Source organism: Manihot esculenta, chromosome 9, assembly GCF_001659605.2.
Source record: "Manihot esculenta cultivar AM560-2 chromosome 9, M.esculenta_v8, whole genome shotgun sequence".
Lineage (NCBI taxonomy): Eukaryota > Viridiplantae > Streptophyta > Magnoliopsida > Malpighiales > Euphorbiaceae > Manihot > Manihot esculenta.
Window position 1 is genome coordinate 3,289,192 of NC_035169.2, and position 21,556 is coordinate 3,310,747.

The following is a 21,556-nucleotide window of genomic DNA, read 5'->3' on the forward strand; positions in this document are numbered from 1 at the left end:
ATTATAAAATGATAAATTTAATTTGTTGTTAAATAATATTTTTATATGAAAAATTAATAAAAAGCAACTGACAAATAACTCTTCAACAATTCCCAATTTCCTTCTGTTATCCTTACCACTTTACCAGCAGGTAGAGAGCCTTCCTTTTTCGATTCTCTATTTCCGTTTCTCATTCCGAATCTCCGATCCATCCCTAAAAACAACTGACGAGAGATCGATGATGATGAAGATGCCTTGGAGGAGGAAGAGCAGGAGCTTCCATCTTCAGCTACAAGGGGCAATTGGTACCATTCAATCTCCATTCCTATTCTTATTTACCAATTATTGCCATTCTTCTACTTCCACACTTGAAGATGCACGCTTCTTGACAAATAACTTCAAATCTGCTTCTTTTACCTGCCTTGATGATGCCATTGCTTCCTTCAATCATGTAATTCATAAGCATCCTCTGCCTTCTAGGGTTCCATTTAATAGATTCTTATCTGCACTTGTGAAAATGAAACAATATCGCACTGTCCTTTCCATGTCCAAAACAATTGAATTGCTAGGAATCTCTCACGATGTTTATTCTCTTAACATCTTAATTAATTGCTTCTGCCGTTTACATCTCGTGGATTTTGGCTTCTCTGTTTTCGGGAAGATGTTCAAATTCGGATTGGAGCCTACCACTGTGACATTTAATACCTTAATTAATGGGCTTTGTATGGAGAGCAAAATCGATAAAGCAGTGGAATTTTTCGATGATATGGTTGCACGTGGTTATCAACCTGATGTTCGTACTTTCAATGTGATAGTAAACGGAATGTGTAAATTTGGGAAAACAAATGTGGCTATTGGGCTACTAAAGGGAATGGCTGATAGAGGTTGTGAGCCAAATGTTGTGACATACAGTGCAATCATTGACGCCCTTTGCAAGGATGAGCTAGTTGGTGAGGCTTTAGAGCTCTTCTCTCAAATGAGGAATAAGGGCATTTCACCTGATGTCATCACTTACACTGGTTTAATTCACGGCGTTTGCAAATTAGGCCAAAAGAACCAAGCTTTGGCCTTGATGAATGAAATGGTGCAGCAGAACATATTACCAGATGTTTATACCTTCAATGTATTGATTGATGCTCTTTGTAAGGATGGAATGGTTTCAGAGGCTCAAAATACATTCAATGTAATGATTCAAAGAGGTGTAGAGCCTAATGTGGTCACCTACACTTCCTTAATTGATGGTCTTTGCATTTCAGACCAATTCAAGGAAGCTTTGGCCTTGTTGAAAGTAATGGTGGGGAGGAACATATCCCCTAATGTTTTTACCTTCAATATATTGATCGATACCCTTTGTAAGAAAGGACTGGTTTCAAATGCAGAGAATATAATCAAAATAATGATTCAAAGAGGTGTGGAACCTAATGTTGTCACTTATAGTTCATTGATGGATGGATATTGTCTGTGCAAGCAAATTGATAAGGCTAGAAAGGTATTTGATCTGATGGTGACCAATGAAATAGCTGGCATTTTTAGCTACACCATTTTGATCAATGGATATTGTAAGTGCAAAATGATAGATGATGCAAAGGAAATTTTTGATGAAATGTCTCATAAAGGTTTAGTTCCTAATGTTGTTACTTATTCTACTCTTATAGAGGGTATGTTTCAAGCAGGGAGGCCCCAAACTGCAAAAGAGCTCTTTAAGGATATGTGCTCTCATGGTCAACAGCCAAATATAGTAACCTTCTCAATTATGATTGATGGCTTGTGTAGACAGGGGAATCTCGATGAAGCACTCACCCTATTGAAAGAAATGGAGGAAAGTCAGTTGAAGCCTGATCTTGTGACCTATAGCATTCTGATCAATGGTATGTGCAAAGCTGGCAAGATTAATGATGCCAAGGAACTGTTTTCTAGTCTTTTTGAAAATGGTTTACAACCTGATGTTTATGTATATAGTACAATTATGAAAGGACTCTGCCAACAAGGATTAATGGATGAAGCCTATAAGGTATTTAAAGACATGGAAAAGGTAGGATGTTTACCAAATAATTGTTGTTATAATATCATCATTCAAGGGTTTCTCAAGCATGAGGATTTACCAAAAGCATCAGAACTAATCATTGAAATGGTTGATAAGGGGTTCTCTGCTGATGCTGCTACCACAGAACTGGTAGTACATTTATCGCTGAATAATGATCTCATTCTGAGGCTTTTAAAGGTGCGCAATGAGGGATCAGCAAACTAAAGTTGTTATATCTTGACCATTCAAGTGTGTCTTGGAGCGCAACTTGGTAATTACCTTTTTCAAATATAATAGGTATGTAATTTAACTAACTTCTTCAAATATCATTTTTAATTTCAATCAGCTGTGATTCTCTTCTACAAAACGAAAATTTCTAACACCGCAAATGACCTGTGGTGGAAACCATGATATGTGTGTGCCTTTCGCTTGAATTCAGACATGGACTTGATCTCTTTGATATAAGATTGTTGATGAATGGAGGTCATGAATTTCTAATTATCAAGTTGATGGTAAACCCAGCATCTCCTTACAATTTTTTATTGGCTGCTACTACAGCCTTAACTCGAGAGCTCAGTCCTAAAATTGAGTTGAGAACTAAAACTAATTGGTTCCATACTACAATGCTTAGGAATCTTTATCTATTTTTGTGCTCAATGACTTTTTAAAATGCTGTCATTTCTCTTGTAGGTACTTGCAAGGATATGATTACAACTTCGCCTTTCTAACCATAAAGGTATAAGCAATTCTTTTTTGCTTAATTATTATGTTTTAAATAATAATGAAAATAATGATTATAAACCGGTGTGCTTTAATGGAGAATTGATTTAACAATTAGACTACATTATAAATGTAGGGTGCAGGATAGACATTCCCAGAGTACAAGGTAAGAGAATCACTGGACTTCTACAGCTGTTGGTTGGATGAAATGTCACTAAAATTATAGACAACTGTAAATGTTATGGGAATTGAAGGAAAAGCAAACATCGTTTGTCACCTTTTTTTTCTCTAGTCATCAAGTTGGGTATATATATATATATATATATAGATCCTTAATTTCTTTTATTTTCCTTCAAGTCAAATTAAATTAGTGAAATCATTGCATTAGCATCTAATAATATGAAGTTCACAATCTTTAACATGAAAATTTGAATTTTAGAAATGCTTGTGGAAGGTATATATATATTCTTCCCTTTGAGATTCTTTACTTTGTGCCAAGTTGATTGGATGTACTGTTTGAGATGTTAGTTAAGTTAGGCAAGAAAAGTTGTTTTGGTTGTTTTATATAGTCAAACTCTTTGATATTCTTATCAATTAAAATATTAATAAATATATTTTTAGATCTGATTAGAAGAACTAATATATATATATATATATATATATATATATATATATATATATATATATATATATATATAATTAAAAAAATAAATAATATAAAAAATTATTTTAATCGAATAACATAGAAATAAAAAATTAAATAGTCAATTTTGATAAAATATAAGAACAAAAAATAATTCACTCTTTTATATTTTAAAGTAATATTTTGGACTCTTCATGGCAAATTCTCAGTAATTTTACCATTTATATACTTCTTTTTTCAAGTTTTATTTTTTTCTATTTATGCATTGATTATTAATTCTAATGAGAATGCTGGCAAAATAATATATATATTCGTTTGACACCAAATCCTTGAAATGAAGTTAATATAAAAATTAAGACTTTATTTGTTTTATAAAAAATATTACACTATAACAAATATAGTTTTAATGATAAAAAATAACGGCTAATTTAGGGTACATTTAATATCCCTTCATGATTTTTTTTTTTTTTGTTTTCTCAAAAATTGATTATATAAAAATAAGTATAAATTTTTACATAATGGTAAGAAATAATATAATTTTTTAAAATATAATATTTGATAGTAAAATAATAATAATAATATAAATAATTTTATAAATGGTTATATATAAAAATATTAATAAATTATGTTTATACAGTACATGACATTATAATAAAAAATTATTATTTGATTATTGTTATATAACAAGATTTATTATTTAGTTTATTTTTAAGAAATACATTAAAAGTTTACTGAGATTTTAATTTTTCTAATATAAAAAAAATTCATGAATTAATTTATTGATTTTAAAAAATACATTAAAACGTTTTTAATTTTAAAAACTTTATTTATATTTTAATTTTAAAAAATTTATTAATATAAATAAATTAATTAGTAAATATTTTTATAAAATTATGTTTTTTTATATCACAAAAATTAAATAGTAAATTTTGCTTTAAAAAAATTTAAAATGACTTCAATATAAATGGATTAATTAATAGACATTTTTATAAAACTGAAAATCTAACTAATAAATTTTTAATATTGTAGGGACTAAATAGTAAAATATTTAATAATTAATAAATTGATAAATTAATTAATAAATTTTTTATATTATAATAATTAAATAATAAATTTTTCTATATCATAATAATTAAATAATAATTTTTTTATAATAATAAAATAAAAATATATTTTATAAATTAATTAAATAAATATTTATTTAATAATATGAATTTGACATATGAAATAAAATTTTAAAACTTTTAACGATTATTTAGTAAAAGTTATAAAAAAAAAAAAAAAAAAAGAAATCACAATGATAACAAATATACCCTTTAACTTTTCTCATTAATGACACGTATATAATATTTAATAATGTAATTTATTAAAGTGGAAATATATATATTTTTTAAATTTTATATCAAAAGAAATAAAATATCATCTAAAATCACTATAAATTAACAAATAAATAAAATATCATCTAAATCACTATAAATTAACAAATAAAATGATTTATAGATCATTGTAAATTAATTTACAATAGTATAAATTGAATTTTGCATTTTTATTGAAAATATTATTTATTTAGTTATTATTAATATTTAATTATTTTTAATTATTATTATATTTTAAATTTATTATACAAGAAAGTAATAATTTTAATAAGTGTGTATTAAAGGGTATATTATACCCTTTTACAGTGTGTATAAATCAATTTTATTTCAATAAGAAGCTTTACTTTTTAGTGTAAAATATATATGGTGAATTTCAATTTTAAAATTTATGTATCATGTATAATTTTATTATTATTAAGTAATTATTAAAGGTGAAATTAGATAACAATTTGATATTACATACTATTTTATCTAAGATTAGAAGATATTTCGGTTTTTAATTTTAGAAATTTCAGTTATTTCGGTTCGGTTTGATTTTGGTCAAAAAAACTGAAAAATCCGAACCGAACCGATTAGTAAAAAATAATATGTTTTTTTAATAATATAGAGAAATTAAATCATATTAAAATTAAAATATTTTAATTAAATTTTAAAATAAAAAATAAAAAAATTATTAAAAATTGAAATCGATTAAACCGAACCGAATCAGACCGATTTGGTTCAATTCAGTTTCTGATTAAAATCGGTTCGATTCGATTTTCATAAACATATAAATTTCGGTTTTCAGTTTATTCGGTTCGGTTCGGTTTTACACCGAACCGACCAAATGCTCACCCCTGGGCTAGATATCTATACGTAGCTTTTCTCGTGTGAAATAATTTTTTTTTTTGAAAAAAATATTTGCCATTAAAATTATAAAGGCCTATAAAAGAATTACTATTTTAAATTTAAATAGCAAGTTAAGTAAAGTTAGTCGTTGTCCACGTGAATGTAATCTTATGAATGAAGCTCATTTCATTATGTAATTTGTATTGTATAATGTTTAAGATATCACTTTTCAATATAACTGAGCTATTCATTAACGGCTTTATTAAACAAATAGGATTGTTTGTCTATATATTGTAAAATAAAAATTAAAAATTTAACTTTTTACTGATAAAAAAAAATTATACATTTAATTTATAAAAGGGAAAAACTAATGATTTTTTTAAAAAAGCAAAATAATTTATGAAACTAAAAAAAAATGAAATAAATAACTCTAATGCAATAAGAGATAGTATAGGATTTCGAATTTATATTTTTTATTAACCTTATAGCAAATATTATTAATTATTATCAATTTATTTTACACTTTTAATAATTGCTCACTTAAAATATGTTAGAGAAACATTTTTTTTTTTTAAGTTTTATATTTACTTGATAAATCTGCTAAAATTTAATTTAATATACAAAATTTAAAATTATTTAATTTTTTTTAAAAATAAAAAGTCTTGATTTTACTATCTTTCAGCTTTTATGTATATAATATGAATAAAGATTGATTTATACTTAATAAAATATAAATTCAAGTAAATCCATGTATAGATTTGTCCTAAAATATATGTAAAATGTAGTGTAATTAATATTAATAATACTTTTTAGTGATAGTATTATGATCTTCTCCACAGATATAATGTCGGATATAAATTTACAAAATAAATAAAAATGGAATGGTTGGTTGCGGATAACTTTTGTGATACTTAGGTCAATAAGTGATTTAATCAGAAATTTCAAATAAAAGGTATGGAGAATAGTTTGATTAAAAGAGTGTTTAACATACATGGGTGTCTTTTTTATAGGTCTAAAGCTGGTTGATTCTTGGTAGAACTAGAATTCTTTTCTGAAATCTATTTTAGTCCTAAATTGTAGAATTTTACTTTGAGGATATTTTTACTCGTATGTGATTTAGAGTTCTAATTGTCGTATGACTTTTACATGATTTGAACAACGTCGTCTATTTAGATTTCAGCCTAGTAGGCCGAAGCCTTCGAATCTCTTAAGAAACAACATATTACTAATTAACCCAATTAAATTTGTAATTATTTAATTGGATTAATAACAAATAGCAATTAGCATATTCTTTTATATTAAAAACTTAGTAGATTTAATTTAAATAATTCGCTTATTATTATTGATCAAGTTTGAGTTCTTCCCTCTTAAAACAGTTAACTAATTAAATCTACACGCGTGTTAGAGTTGTTAATAGAATTACCATTATAACCAAACAATAGATAATAAAATGAATTATGAATTATTTTTCTAATCAATGGTCAATGGCCAAATCCATCAATTTGATTACTTTTAACTAAATTTAATTTAATTATTTGTTTCACCGTTTTAATTGCATTGTTTATTTTTGTTTTAAGGTTTTTTTTCCTTACCCAAAACAAAATCAATTTCTTCAAATAAAATTTTCCTTCTTTTTCTCTTTTTATTTTTTGTTTTAAATTGTTATTCTTATTCAACTAGTCATCTAAATTAAACATGTTTAAAATGTCTGTGGGAACTAATACTCACCTACCCTATCTATAAATTCATATTGAATCTAGAAAAGAGGGAGATAAGTTTTAATTTACGAATTCGACACCTGTCAAAGTTTATTGTATTTTATTGCTATTTAAAAATATTTAATTAGTTAACTATATTAATTTTCAATTTAAATTGAAATTAAATTCATTGTAATCATTAAAAATATTAATTTTACAATGATGAATATTTGAGTTTATAGCTAAAACTTTCTCACAATAAATAATTTATGCTAATAATTTTTAACAATGATTATGCCTCTTTTTGATATTATTTACCCAAAAACTTTTCAGATTTGTCCCTGAAAATATATTTTTTAGGGTTCAGTTTCATACATGTCTTGTCTAGTACGTCAAAAACTTTATGGATATCTTCTAGATGGTCTTCTAAGGATCAGTACATTTTAACTGTTGACTCGCCATATTTTTAAAAATGTCTGACACCAGCCTTTGGTAAGTCGTCCCGCGTTTTTTAATCCAAATTGCATCATCTTATAGCAGAAAACTCCTTCATCTGTTATGATCACAATTTCTTTGCGTCCTCAGGTATCCATCATGATTTTGTGGTAACCTGAAATGGCATTAAAAAAGAAAACTACTACATGACCCGATGTCGAGTCTACCAACTTGTCAATAGACGATAATGGGTAATGATCTTTTGGACACACTTTATTCAGATCAGTAAAATCCACGCACATTTTCCATTTGTCGTTAGCCTTCTTCACTAAGACCACATTGATGAGCCACGTGGGATACTAGACTTTCTTTATTAATCCTACACTTAATAGCTTGCCGATCTCTTATTTGATCACCTATTGCCTCTTTGGTGCAAATCTTCTTTTCTTTTGTTAGACTGATTTGACAGCTTTATTAAGAGACAGATTATGAGTAGTGAGAGTCAGATCCACCCCTATTACATCTTTTGGAGACCAAGCGAAAATGGTTATTCGGCACTTTAGCAACTCTATTAAATGAGACTTTGTTTCATCGGTTAACGCAGTATCGAACCGTACTTTTTGATTCTTACGTAATTGGACCTCTTCTATCGGGTCTGCTAGCTCTATTTTTATGTGAGATTATGGCTTCTCTAGCAAGTCAATGGGTACCGTGGCTTTCTTGAGGCTTTTTGCGGGGTGTTCGTAATATTCTTTGGCCAACCTTGGGCTACCTCAGACCACGGCTATCCCCTTGGAACTGTTAACTTAAGACACATAGCATCCATATTAATAACAATACCGTGACAGTTTAGAACTGGGTGGCCAGTATCACATGGTATGTAAATGGGATATCTACCATCGCAAACTCTACATACAACTCTCGCCTATATTTTTCGTCACCCAGCAATTAAGGGAAGGTTGATGGTGCCTACTACTGTCACGATCTTATCTCCTAATCCTACTAGTAAATAGAAAACTTTGACAAGACTGTTTTTATCTAAGCCTAACTTGTTAAAAACATTTTAGATGAGAAGGTTAATGGAACTATCTATATCTACCCATACTCGCCTTACTTCATATCTATTTAGAAGCATCTTGACGATCACTAGGTCATTTTAAAAGAATCTAATCACTTTATCTGCAGGACCAAACCTTACTTCATGCTGGGCCATGGCTCTGTTTAACTGACCAGGACATCTTTTGCTACGTGTTTATTTTTTCTTCACCCTTATCAGGTCCTCTACAATGATATGTATGACTCCGACCATTTCAAGAGAGAGAAGAGAGATTTCTTTTTTAGATTTTTTAGATTTTTTAGATAATGGAATATGTCAATTGATTTTGTTTGCGCTGAACTATATCTTATTACGGTAAATTTACGCTGAGATTATGAACAGGATATTTAAAGTGTTTGAATCTTTCTTTTCTCACATGAAAAAGCATTACTCATTTATCAGAGTTCTTGTCATGTGATTCTATTTGGAGACAACAACTTATAAATTTATTGTATTTTATTATTTTTTATAAATATTTAATTTAATTAGTTAATTATATCAAATTACTATTTAAATTCAAATTAAATTTTATTATAAAAACTGACTAAAATTCAAAACGTCCTACAAATTATTAATTTTATAATATCAATACTTGAGTTTATGGCTAAACTTTCAGCAATGAATAATTCATGCTAATAATTTTTAACAATTAGTATTCATAAAAATATTAAATCGGCATAAAATTTATTTTTTTAATATTACAATAAAAGAATAAAAATATTAGTAATCAATACTATTTTATAAAAATAATATAAAGAATGAATTTTAAAGCCATTTAAATTTTTGATAATTTTATATTTTTATGTTTAGGTTCACACATTAATTTAATTTTCTAATTTAAAATTTATATAACCGCCTTTAATATCATTCTAAACATAGTCAATATTATATAAAAATTAATATAAAATTAATATACACAATTTCTACAAATAATACGTAGTTTTAAAAAATTATTATTACAAAATGATTAATTTAATTTGTTATTAAATAATATTTTTATATGAAAATTTAATAAAAAATTACAAAATGTGGTGCATATAAACAACGAGCAATGCATTTCCTTTACCAGCAGGCAGAGAGCCTTCCTTTTCCGATTCTCTATTTCCTTTCCTCATTCCCAATCTCCGATCCATCCCTAAAAACAACTGACGAGAGATCGATGATGATGAAGATGCCTTGGAGGAGGAAGAGCAGGAGCTTCCATCTTCAACTACAAGGGGCAATTGGTACCATTCAATCTCCATTCCTATTTTTACTTACCAATTATTGCCATTCTTCTACTTCCACACTTGAAGATGCACGCTTCTTGACAAATAACTTCAAATCTGCTTCTTTTACCCGCCTTCATGATGCCATTGCTTCCTTTAATCATGTAATTCATATGCATCCTCTTCCTTCTAGGGCTCAATTTAGTAGATTCTTATCTGCCCTTCTGAAAATGAAACAATATCACACTGTCTTTTCCATGTCCAAAACAATTGAATTGCTAGGAATCTCACACGATGTTTATTCTCTTAGCATCTTAATTAATTGCTTCTGCCACTTACACCTTGTGGATTTTGGTTTCTCTGTTTTTGGTAAGATGCTCAAATTGGGATTGGAGCCTGACGTTGTGACATTTACTACCTTAATTAATGGGCTTTGTATAGAGAGTAAAATCAACGAAGCAGTGGAATTTTTCGATGATATGGTTGCACGAGGTTATCAACCTGATGTTTATACTTACAACACTATAATAAACGGAATCTGTAAATTTGGGAAAACAAACGTGGCAATTGGGCTGCTAAAGGGAATGGCTGATAGAGGTTGTGAGCCAGATGTTGTGACATACGGAGCAACCATTGACGCCCTTTGCAAGGATGAGCTAGTTGGTGAGGCTTTAGAGCTCTTCTCTCAAATGAGGAATAAGGGCATTTCACCTAATGTCATCACTTACACTAGTTTAATTCATGGTGTTTGCAAATTAGGCCAAAAGAACCAAGCTTTGGCCTTGATGAATGAAATGGTGGAGCAGGACATATTACCAAATGTTTATACCTTCAATGTATTGATTGATGCTCTTTGTAGGGATGGAATGGTTTCAGAGGCTCAAAATACATTCAATGTAATGATTCAAAGAGGTGTAGAGCCTGATGTGGTCACCTACAATTCCTTAATTGATGGTCTTTGCATTTCAGACCAATTCAAGGAAGCTTTGGCCTTGTTGAAAGCAATGGTGGGGAGGAACATATCCCCTGATGTTTTTACCTTCAATATTTTCATCGACACACTTTGTAAGAAAGGACTGGTTTCAGATGCACAGAATATAATCAAGATAATGATTCAAAGAGGTGTGGAACCTGATGTTGTCAATTATAATTCATTGATGGATGGATATTGTCTGTGCAAGCAAATTGATAAGGCTAGAAAGCTATTTGATCTGATGGTGACCAATGAAATAGCTAACATTTTTAGCTACAACGTTTTGATCAATGGATATTGTAAGTGCAAAATGATAGATGATGCAAAGCAGATTTTTGACGAAATGTCTCATAAAGGTTTAGTTCCTGATGCTGTTACTTATCATACTCTTATAAAGGGTATGTTTCAAGCAGGGAGGCCCCAAACTGCAAAAGAGCTCTTTAAGGATATGTGCTCTTATGGTCAACAACCAAATATAGTAACCTTCTCAATTATGATTGATGGCTTGTGTAGACAGGGGAAACTCGATGAAGCACTCACCCTATTGAAAGAAATGGAGGAAAGTCAGTTGAAGCCTGATCTTGTGACCTATTGCATTCTGATCAATGGTATGTGCAAAGCTGGCAAGATTAATGATGCCAAGGAAATGTTTTCTAGTCTGTTTGAAAATGGTTTACAACCTAATGTTCATATATATAGTGCAATTATGAAAGGACTCTGCCGACAAGGATTAATGGGTGAAGCGTATAAGGTATTTAAAGACATGGAAAAGGTAGGATGTTTACCAAATAATTGTTGTTATAATATCATCATTCTAGGGTTTCTCAAGCATGAGGATTTACCAAAAGCATCAGAACTAAACAACGAAATGGTTGATAAGGGGTTCTCTGCTGATGATGCTACCACAGAATTGGTAGTACATTTATCGCGGAATAATGATCTCATTCTGAGGCTTTTAAAGGTGCGCAATGGGGGATCAGCAAATTAAAGTTGTTATATCTTGACCATTCAAGTGTATCTTGGAGTGCAACTTGGTAATTACCTTTTTCAAATATAATTGATATGTAATTTAACTAACTTCTTCAAATATCATTTTTAATTTCAATCAGTGATTCTCTTCCACAAAATGAAAATTTCTAACACCGCAAATGACCTGTGGTGGAGACCATGATATTTGTGTGCCTTTCGCTTGAATTCAGACATGGACTAGATCTCTTTAATATGAGATTGTTGATGAATGGAGGTCATGGATTTCTAATCATCAAGTTGCTGGTAAACCCACCATCTCCATTACAATTTCTTTTTTGCTGCTACTACAGCCTTAACTCGAGAGCTCAGTCCTAAAATTGAGTTGAGAACTAAAACTAATTGGTTCCATACTACAATGCCTAAGAATCTTTATCTATTTTTATTTTTGTGCGCAATGACCTTTCAAAATGCTATCATTTCTCTTGTAGGTACTTGCAAGGATATGACTACAACTTCACCTTTCTAACCATAAAGGTATAAGCAATTCATTTTTGCTTAGTTATTATAATTTTAATAATAATGAAACTAATGATTATAAACCAGTGTGCTTTAATTGAGACTTGATTTAACAATTATACTACACTATAAATGCAGGGCGCAGGATAGACAGTCCCAGAATACAAGGTAAGAGAATCACTAGACTTCTACAGCTGTTGGTTGGATGAAATGTCACTAAAATTATAAACTGAAAATTTTATGGGAATTGAGGGAAAAGCAAACGTCCTCTTTGTCAATATGGTATATAACGGATATATTTTAGTGTTGGACCACCATTTGAGTTATTTATACGGTGCATTTTGCGATACATTTGTGTGGTGTTATGAATGTGAAACACATTGTTTCTTACTGTTTGAGATGTTAGTCAAGTTAGGCAAGAAAAGTTGTTTGGGTTGTTTCTTTTCTCCTTTCAGCAGTATATAATGAGTCATTTTATGTTTTTACCACTTTCTAAACCTTGTAATATACTTTTTCTTTTTGCTTGATGCATCTTTGTTGAAGTTTTTGTGATTCTGCATCCATGGGAAATGGTTTGTTAGAGAAGGTGGGTTTGACAGGGTACATATTGAGAGGTAGGAAACCGATTGCAAAATGATTCAGAACCCAAGAATCTATATCAGTTGTTGTTTACTTTACAAAATTGAATAAACTATGGGATAAACTTGGTGCTTTAAAGCATCATCTAACTATTTGTGAATGTGGTGCTTCTGAAGTATAGCTTGAGAGAGAAAGAGAGAATGAGAATAAACTGATGGCAATTTTTAATGAGTTGTTTGACCATATAAGAAATCAAATCTTGATTTTGGATCTGTTACCAACACTCAATAAAGTCTATAAATCTATATGCAGCCACTGAGTGTGTTAATGGACAAGCAACTGCAATTGGTCCTACTAGCGATTGGAATGCTAATTTAGCTTCAGCAATTTAACAGGACTTTTTGTCCAAATGTATTTATGAACAAGTTTATAAAAGGCAGGTTAGCTCTATATATAACACAAGTATAATCTTGCAATATACTTCATAAAATTTTCTTTGAGCTGTTATTTACACTCCACCTGCAGTAGGTATCAAGTCTTAAATTAGTTAGATATTCAATAAAAAGACATTATTCTCTACATAATATGCTTCTTAAAACAAAATTTGATTCAATTTATTTTAACACCATAATTCTTTATTTTTCTCTTTTTCCTTTCTTTTTTATTATTTTCTCTCATTTTGTACCATTTACTCTTTTTTTTTTTTAATTTTCATTTTCTATTTATTTCTAATAAATATTGGATATAAATTAAAAATTTAGTAACAATAATAATATAATTTTAAGTCTTATTAAATTAATAAAAAAATATTTAAATTGTCAATAGATTTACTAATGGATTGCAATTTGTTGATAATTTATTGATGGATTTCACATTTGTTAATAAATTATTTTTCTTTTATACTAACAGATTTAAAATTTGTTAGTAATTTAAAATCTGTTGGTAATAATAACAAAATTTTATTAGTAAATTCATTAATATTACTAACAATTTAAAAGTCGTTGGTAAAAATTAATCACCGAGTTTTTTAACAACAGATCGTAATCTGTTAATAATTCATTGTTAATTCATTTATCAATGGATTTTTATTGAATTGCCAATGGAAATGGAAAAATCACTGCACTATCAATACAAATTAAGAAGTTGTTGATTCTTATCTTTACAATAAGATATCTTTTAAACTCTTAAGACTTTAAAGCTAAAATTGAAGAAATATTCATGATGTTGTATTTTACTGTTATAACACTTTGGAATGATGTCTATTATTGGAATGCATATGATTGTTTTACTGATATAAAATAAGTACAAAGAATATATAGTTAAAAAAATAATTATAGTTAGCGATCCATTTGTATTATTTAATTTTACTATCCGTTTATAAATTCATTTGTATTCATTTAATTTTAATTTTATATCGATAAATTATAAGAGATGAAGAGTTCTCCTTTCCTATAAAATGAGAAGCCCTTTCCTATAAAATGAGAAGTCCTTTGTACGAGATTTTTATCATATTATGATATTCTTATATGGGGTTACGAGGAAATTTAAATATTTTAATTTAAAATATTTTATTTTAAATTATTTCTAAGTTCTAACTAATAATCGAACTTGAATACAAGCTCACAACGAGCCACGCTCGAATCAAGTTCAAGTTTGTTAAATATTTCACAAATTAAATTTGAACTTTAAATTTTTTTAATAACAAGTTTGAACTTTAGAAATGTTGGCTCGACTTGTTTGTATCATTAATAGATTTATAAATAGATCAGTTATTTGTATTATTAATGGATTTATAAATAGATAAATCATTTGTGAATCCATTAATAGATGAATTATTTGTATCATTAATGGATTTATAAATAGATAAATCATTTGAATTACAAATAGATTAATGGTTTGTATCACAAATGAATTTATAAAGTTTGTATTATAAATGAATTTACAAATAGATTATCTATTTAAATGTGAAATTTCATTTGTAAATGCTAGAGAATATGCAAATGAAAAATAAATTTATTTATATTATAAATGATTATTCTGTTGTGAATCCATTTATAACATAAACGAATTATTTTTTATTTGAAAAAAATTATAAATAATATTTACACAAATAGAAAAAAATCTATTTATGATTCATTTATAAATTTAATTTTTTTTATTGTGATAGAGGTTTAGTAGGTTGTAGAGAGTAGAGCTCACAGCAGTCTCACTCTCCTATAGCCATTCGAAGATTGGAGTCATATCAGTGGCGTTAATAGCATTATGATATGTCACTTCCCTATAAAACTTGAACCCATCCTAAAAAAAGAATACATGCAAGCAAACCACAGCCCCCGGAAGAGTGATATCACATCTATGAGTTGGCCTAAAGCAAGACTGATTTTTAAAATACTCTCACCATGAAGCTCCAAATCTAGAACTACAAAAGCAAAAATAGAAAAACACAATATTTTCACCCCAGCCCTAGAGACAAGGAGAGTAAACCCAGCAAAAATAGAAAAACACAATGTTTTCACCACAGCCCTAGAGACAAGGAGAGTAAACCCATATCCAAGGCTCGAGGAAGCCATCCCTCACTTAAAAGGGATAGGGAAAGGCTGCAGTACTAACCACTAGTAGAGAAACAAGGTTTGCCCTCAGAAGTAAACAGGTAGACATAAAAGGTTTATTATAATCTAATAATTTGATTGGTTATTTAAAATATTTAGTTTGATTGGTTAATTATATTAGTTTTCTATTAAAATTTAAACCAAAATTTTATTATAATCTAATATAAAAAACTAACTAAAATTTAAAACTTCCAACTTAAAAGATCATCAAAAGTATGAATATTTTAAATGCTGAATATTTAAGTTTGTGGCTAAAATTTTTGGAATAAATAATTCATACTAATAATTTTTAGCAATAAACATTTAATAAAAATATTAAATTTTTTATAATTTTATATTTTTAAAATTAGATTCACACAGTAATTTAATTTTCTAATTTAACATTTATTATGTAATCTTATAAATAAAATGTTTACAATTTTAATTTTTATGAAATTTTGTACATAAATATATTCATACTTTAAAATTTTTTTTATAATTTATAATACAATATACTGTATATTAAATGCATAGAAATAATTTAATTATTATAAATTTAAGTTAATATTATTAATAATTAATTAAAATAACAAATACAAATTTAAAATGCAAAATATATTTAGTGAGTTTAACATTTCAAAATTTTATTATTTTGAAATAACTTTATATATTAATTTTTTACTGATTTCAATTAAAATTGTAATATTATTCAAATAAAATGTCAAAATAAAAATGTGCCAAACAGTGCTCATGAGAGTTAAGCTTTTTTATATTATACTAAAATAAAGTAATTAATAATAAAAAATATATTAGAGTAAAATTAAACAATAAACTATTTATTTTTTCCTCATCTATATTATATAGAATTAGACTATAATAATATTTTTAAAAATATACATTGATAATTATTTATTAAATAAGGAATATTATTTAATAAAATAAAAAATCAATATTCTACAATTATATTTATAATATTTTATTTAAAAAAATAAAATTAACAAAATTAATTAATTTTTAACTAAATTTAATTAAATATAAGGTACGGTTATAATAATTTAATATCATAATAATGTAAAAGAAAATTTATTTAGTTATTCAAAATGATGTATAATTTTAATATGATATTGTATACAAAAATTCATTTTTATTTAGAGTCAAATAAATTCAATTTAAAATTTTAGGTTAATTAAACTATGTAATTTTATTGAGAGCTAAATAGATTCTAACTTAATATTATTTTTTAATTATAAAATATTATTTTTATAATTTAAAACATTAAAAATTTAGTAGTTTAATTATCATAAAAAAATTTAAAAAATATATAAATATAATAAATAATTTTTAAAATTATAAAAATAAAGTTTCATCATATAAAAAATAATTTTATTATTAAAAAATAATATTATGTTAAATTATAACTTAATTGATTCAAAATTTTGAATTAAAATTATTTGACCCTTAAATAAAGGTAAAGACTTAATTGAATTTATATTTAAAAAATTATTAATATAAAATGATAAATTTAATTTGTTATTAAATAATATTTTTATATGAAAAATTAATAAAAAAAAATTACAAAATATGGTGCATATAAACAGCTAGTAATGCATTTCCTTTCCCAATTTCCTTTTGTCATCCTTACCAGCACTTTACCAGCTGGCAGAGAGCCTTCCTTTTCCGATTCTCTATTTCCTTTCCTCATTCCCAATCTCCGATCCATCCCTAAAAACAACTGACGAGAGATCGATGATGATGAAGATGCCTTGGAGGAGGAAGAGCAGGAGCTTCAATCTTCAGCTACAAGGGGCAATTGGTACCATTCAATCTCCATTCCTATTCTTATTTACCAATTATTGCCATTCTTCTACTTCCACACTTGAAGATGCACGCTTCTTCACAAATAACTTCAAATCTGCTTCTTTTACCCGCCTTGATGATGCCATTGCTTCCTTTAATCATGTAATTCATATGCATCCTCTGCCTTGTAGGGCTCCATTTAATAGATTCTTTTCGGCCCTTGTGAAAATGAAACAATATCATACTGTCCTTTCCATGTCTAAAACAATTGAATTGCTAGGAATCTCTCACAATGTTTGTTCTCTTAACATCTTAATTAATTGCTTCTGCCGTTTACATCTTGTGGATTTTGGCTTCTCTGTTTTCGGCAAGATGTTCAAATTCGGATTGGAGCCTACCGCTGTGACATTTAATACCTTAATTAATGGGCTTTGTATGGACAGTAAAATCGATAAAGCAGTGGAATGTTTCGATGATATGGTTGCACGTGGTTATCAACCTAATGTTCGTACTTTCAATGTGATAGTAAACGGAATGTGTAAATTTGGGAAAACAAATGTGGCTATTGGGCTACTAAAGGGAATGGCTGATAGAGGTTGTGAGCCAAATGTTGTGACATACACTGCAATCATTGACGCACTTTGCAAGGATGAGCTAGTTGATGAGGCTTTAGAGCTCTTCTCTCAAATGAGGAATAAGGGCATTTCACCTGATGTCATCACTTACACTGGTTTAATTCATGGTGTTTGCAAATTAGGCCAAAAGAACCAAGCTTTGGCCTTGATGAATGAAATGGTGCAGCAGAACATATTACCAAATGTTTATACCTTCAATGTATTGATTGATGCTCTTTGTAAGGATGGAATGGTTTCAGAGGCTCAAAATACATTCAATGTAATGATTCAAAGAGGTGTAGAGCCTGATGTGGTCACCTACAATTCCTTAATTGATGGTCTTTGCATTTCAGACCAATTCAAGGAAGCTTTGGCCTTGTTGAAAGAAATGGTGGGGAGGAACATATCCCCTAGTGTTTTTACCTTAAATATATTGATCGACACTCTTTGTAAGAAAGGACTGGTTTCAAATGCAGAGAATATAATCAAAATAATGATTCAAAGAGGTGTGGAACCTGATGTTGTCACTTATAATTCCTTGATGGATGGATATTGTCTGTGCAAGCAAATTGATAAGGCTAGAAAGGTATTTGATCTGATGGTGACCAATGAAATAGCTGACATTTTTAGCTACAGCATTTTGATCAATGGATATTGTAAGTGCAAAATGATAGATGATGCAAAGGATATTTTTGTGGAAATGTCTCATAAAGGTTTAGTTCCTAATGCTGTTACTTATTCTACTCTTATAAAGGGTATGTTTGAAGCAGGGAGGCCCCAAACTGCACAGGAGCTCTTTAAGAATATGTGCTCTCATGGTCAACAGCCAAATATAGTAACCTTCTCAATTATGATTGCTGGCTTGTGTAGACAGGGGAATCTCGATGAGGCACTCACACTATTGAAAGCAATGGAGAAAAGTCAGCTGAAGCCTAATTTTGTGATCTATAGCAGTATGATCAATGGTATGTGCAAAGTTGGGAAGATTAGTGATGCCAAGGAACTTTTTTCTAGTCTTTTTGAAATTGGTTTACAACCTGATGTTTATGTATATAGTGCAATTATGAAAGGACTCTGCCAACAAGGATTAATGGATGAAGCGTATAAGGTATTTAAAGACATGGAAAAGGTAGGATGTTTACCAAATAATTGTTGTTATAATATCATCATTCAAGGGTTTCTCAAGCATGAGGATTTACCAAAAGCATCAGAACTAATCAACGAAATGGTTGATAATGATCTCATTCTGAGGCTTTTAAAGGTGGGCAATGAGGGATCAGCAAACTAAAGTTGTTATATCTTGACCATTCAAGTGTGTCTTGGAGCGCAACTTGATAATTACCTTTTTCAAATATAATAGATATGTAATTTAACTAACTTCTTCAAATATCATTTTTAATTTCAATCAGCTGTGATTCTCTTTCACAAAATGAAAATTTCTAACACTGCAAATGACCTGTGGTGGAAACCATGATATGTGTGTGCCTTTCGCTTGAATTCAGACATGGACTTGATCTCTTTGATATAAGATTGTTGATGAATGGAGGTCATGGATTTCTAATGATCAAGTTGCTGGTAAACCCACCATCTCCTTTACAATTTTTTTTGGCTGCTACTACAGCCTTAACTCGAGAGCTCAGTCCTAAAATTGAGTTGAGAACTAAAACTAATTGGTTCCATACTACAATGCTTAAGAATCTTTATCTATTTTTATTTTGTGCTGAATGACGTTTTAAAATGCTATCATTTCTCTTGTAGGTACTTGCAATGATATGATTACAACTTCACCTTCCTAACAATAAAGGTATAAGCAATTCTTTTTTGCTTAATTATTATATTTTTAATAATAATGGAAATAATGATTATAAACCGGTGTGCTTTAATTGAGAATTGATTTAACAATTAGACTACACTATAAATGCAGGGTGCAGGATATACAGTCCCAGAGTACAGGTAAGAGAATCACTAGACTTCTACACCTGTTGGTTGGATGAAATGTCACTAAAATTATAGATAACAGAAAATGTTATGGGAATTGAGGGAAAAACAAACATCCTCTTTGTCACCTTTTTTTTTTTTTTTTTTTTTTCTAGTCATCAAGTTGGGTATATATATATATATATATATATATATATATATATATAGATCCTTAATTTCTTTTATTTTCCTTCAAGTCAAATTAGTAAAATCATTGCATTAGCATCTAATAATATGAAGTTCACAATCTTTTCCAATGAAATCAATTTTTTAACATGAAAATTTGAATTTTAGAAATGCTTGTCGAAGGTATATATATATTCTTCCCTTTGAGATTCTTTACTTTGTGCCAAGTTGATTGGATGTACTGTTTGAGATGTTAGTTAAGTTATGCAAGAAAAGTTGTTTTGGTTGTTTCTTTTCTCCTTTCAGCAGTATATAATGAGAGATTTTATGTTTTTACCCCTTTTTAAACCTTGTAATATACTCAATTTTATTTGGGCTCTTGTTTGTACATGGTATTTTTCTTTTTGCTTGATGCATCATTCTTGAAGTTTTTGAGATTCTGCATCCATGGGAAATGGTTTGTTAGTGAAGGTGGGGTTGACAGGGTACATGTTGCGAGGTAGGAAACCAATTGCAAAATGATTCAGATCCTTCTACTCTTCAAAACTCGGATAATCCAAGTAGGATTCTCATATCTGCACCTTTAAATTAAGTATAAAGAATATATAGTTAAAAAGATAATTATAGTTATCAATCCTTTGTTTCATTTAATTTTATTACTCGTCTTTAAATCTATTTATATTACTCGTCTTTAAATCTATTTATATCTATTTAATTTTAATCTCATAAGATGAATAGTTCTTTTCTATAGAAAGAGGTTTTTCCTACGTTATTTTTATTATATTATAATATTTTTATATGGAGTGATGAGAAAATTTAAATATTTTAATTTTAAAATATTTTTATTTAATTTTATTTTTAAACTATTTCTAAACATCTAATTAATAATCGAATTTGAATACAAGTTCATTACGAGCCACACTTGAATCAAGTTTAAGTTCATTAAATAATTCACAAATCGAATTGGAATTTATAACTTTTTTTAATAACAAGTTTAAATTTTGAAAATGTTGGCTCAACTCGATTAACTTTAAGTTAGTTGTTTGTATCATTAGTAAATTTATAAATGGATAAGTTATTTAAATCACAAACAAATTTATAAATAGATTAATGGAATGTATCACAAATGGATTTATAAAGTTTGTATTATAAAAATGGATTTACAAATAGATTATCTATTTATATGTGAAATTTTATTTTTAAATAATAGAGAATATACAAATGAAAAATACAAACAGATATCAAATTTATTTATATTAACGGTTATTTTGTTTTTGAATTCATTTGTAATATAAACTTGTTTGTATAAACAATTATTCTATTTGTGAATTTATTTATAATATAAATGAATTATTTTTCGTTTGAAAAAAATTACAAACAATGTTTATACAAATGGATAAAAATTTATTTGT

The 21,556-nt window shown here is 28.1% G+C and overlaps 3 protein-coding genes across 6 annotated transcripts; all 3 read left to right on the forward strand.

Annotated features, from left to right (window-relative positions):
• The first annotated feature begins 166 nt into the window (after positions 1-166).
• Positions 167-20,434, forward strand: LOC110622670 (putative pentatricopeptide repeat-containing protein At1g12700, mitochondrial). Of its 4 annotated transcripts, none has more exons than XR_006352100.1 (3): positions 167-2,273; positions 2,693-2,738; positions 19,966-20,434. XR_006352100.1 is itself a non-coding variant. In XM_043960328.1 (2 exons), exon 1 carries the CDS (start codon positions 218-220, stop codon positions 2,225-2,227), a length of 2,010 nt encoding a protein of 669 aa, XP_043816263.1. In that variant the 5' UTR covers positions 167-217; the 3' UTR covers positions 2,228-2,273; positions 19,544-19,599. The 4 variants fall into 4 exon arrangements, 2 of the variants coding, with proteins under 2 accessions (XP_043816263.1, XP_043816264.1); XR_006352101.1 differs by lacking the exon at positions 19,966-20,434 and adding an exon at positions 2,859-2,953; XM_043960328.1 differs by lacking the exons at positions 2,693-2,738; positions 19,966-20,434 and adding an exon at positions 19,544-19,599.
• LOC110622671 (putative pentatricopeptide repeat-containing protein At1g12700, mitochondrial) lies at positions 9,960-12,948 on the forward strand. The gene is made up of 3 exons (XM_021767264.2): positions 9,960-11,586; positions 12,436-12,481; positions 12,602-12,948. Exons 1-2 carry the CDS (start codon positions 9,960-9,962, stop codon positions 12,471-12,473), a joined length of 1,665 nt encoding a protein of 554 aa, XP_021622956.2. The 3' UTR covers positions 12,474-12,481; positions 12,602-12,948.
• Positions 17,656-19,329, forward strand: LOC110622672 (pentatricopeptide repeat-containing protein At1g63080, mitochondrial-like). Its single transcript, XM_021767265.2, has one exon. The coding sequence runs from the start codon at positions 17,656-17,658 to the stop codon at positions 19,327-19,329; it is 1,674 nt and encodes a 557-aa protein (XP_021622957.2).
• Positions 20,435-21,556: the final 1,122 nt, after the last annotated feature.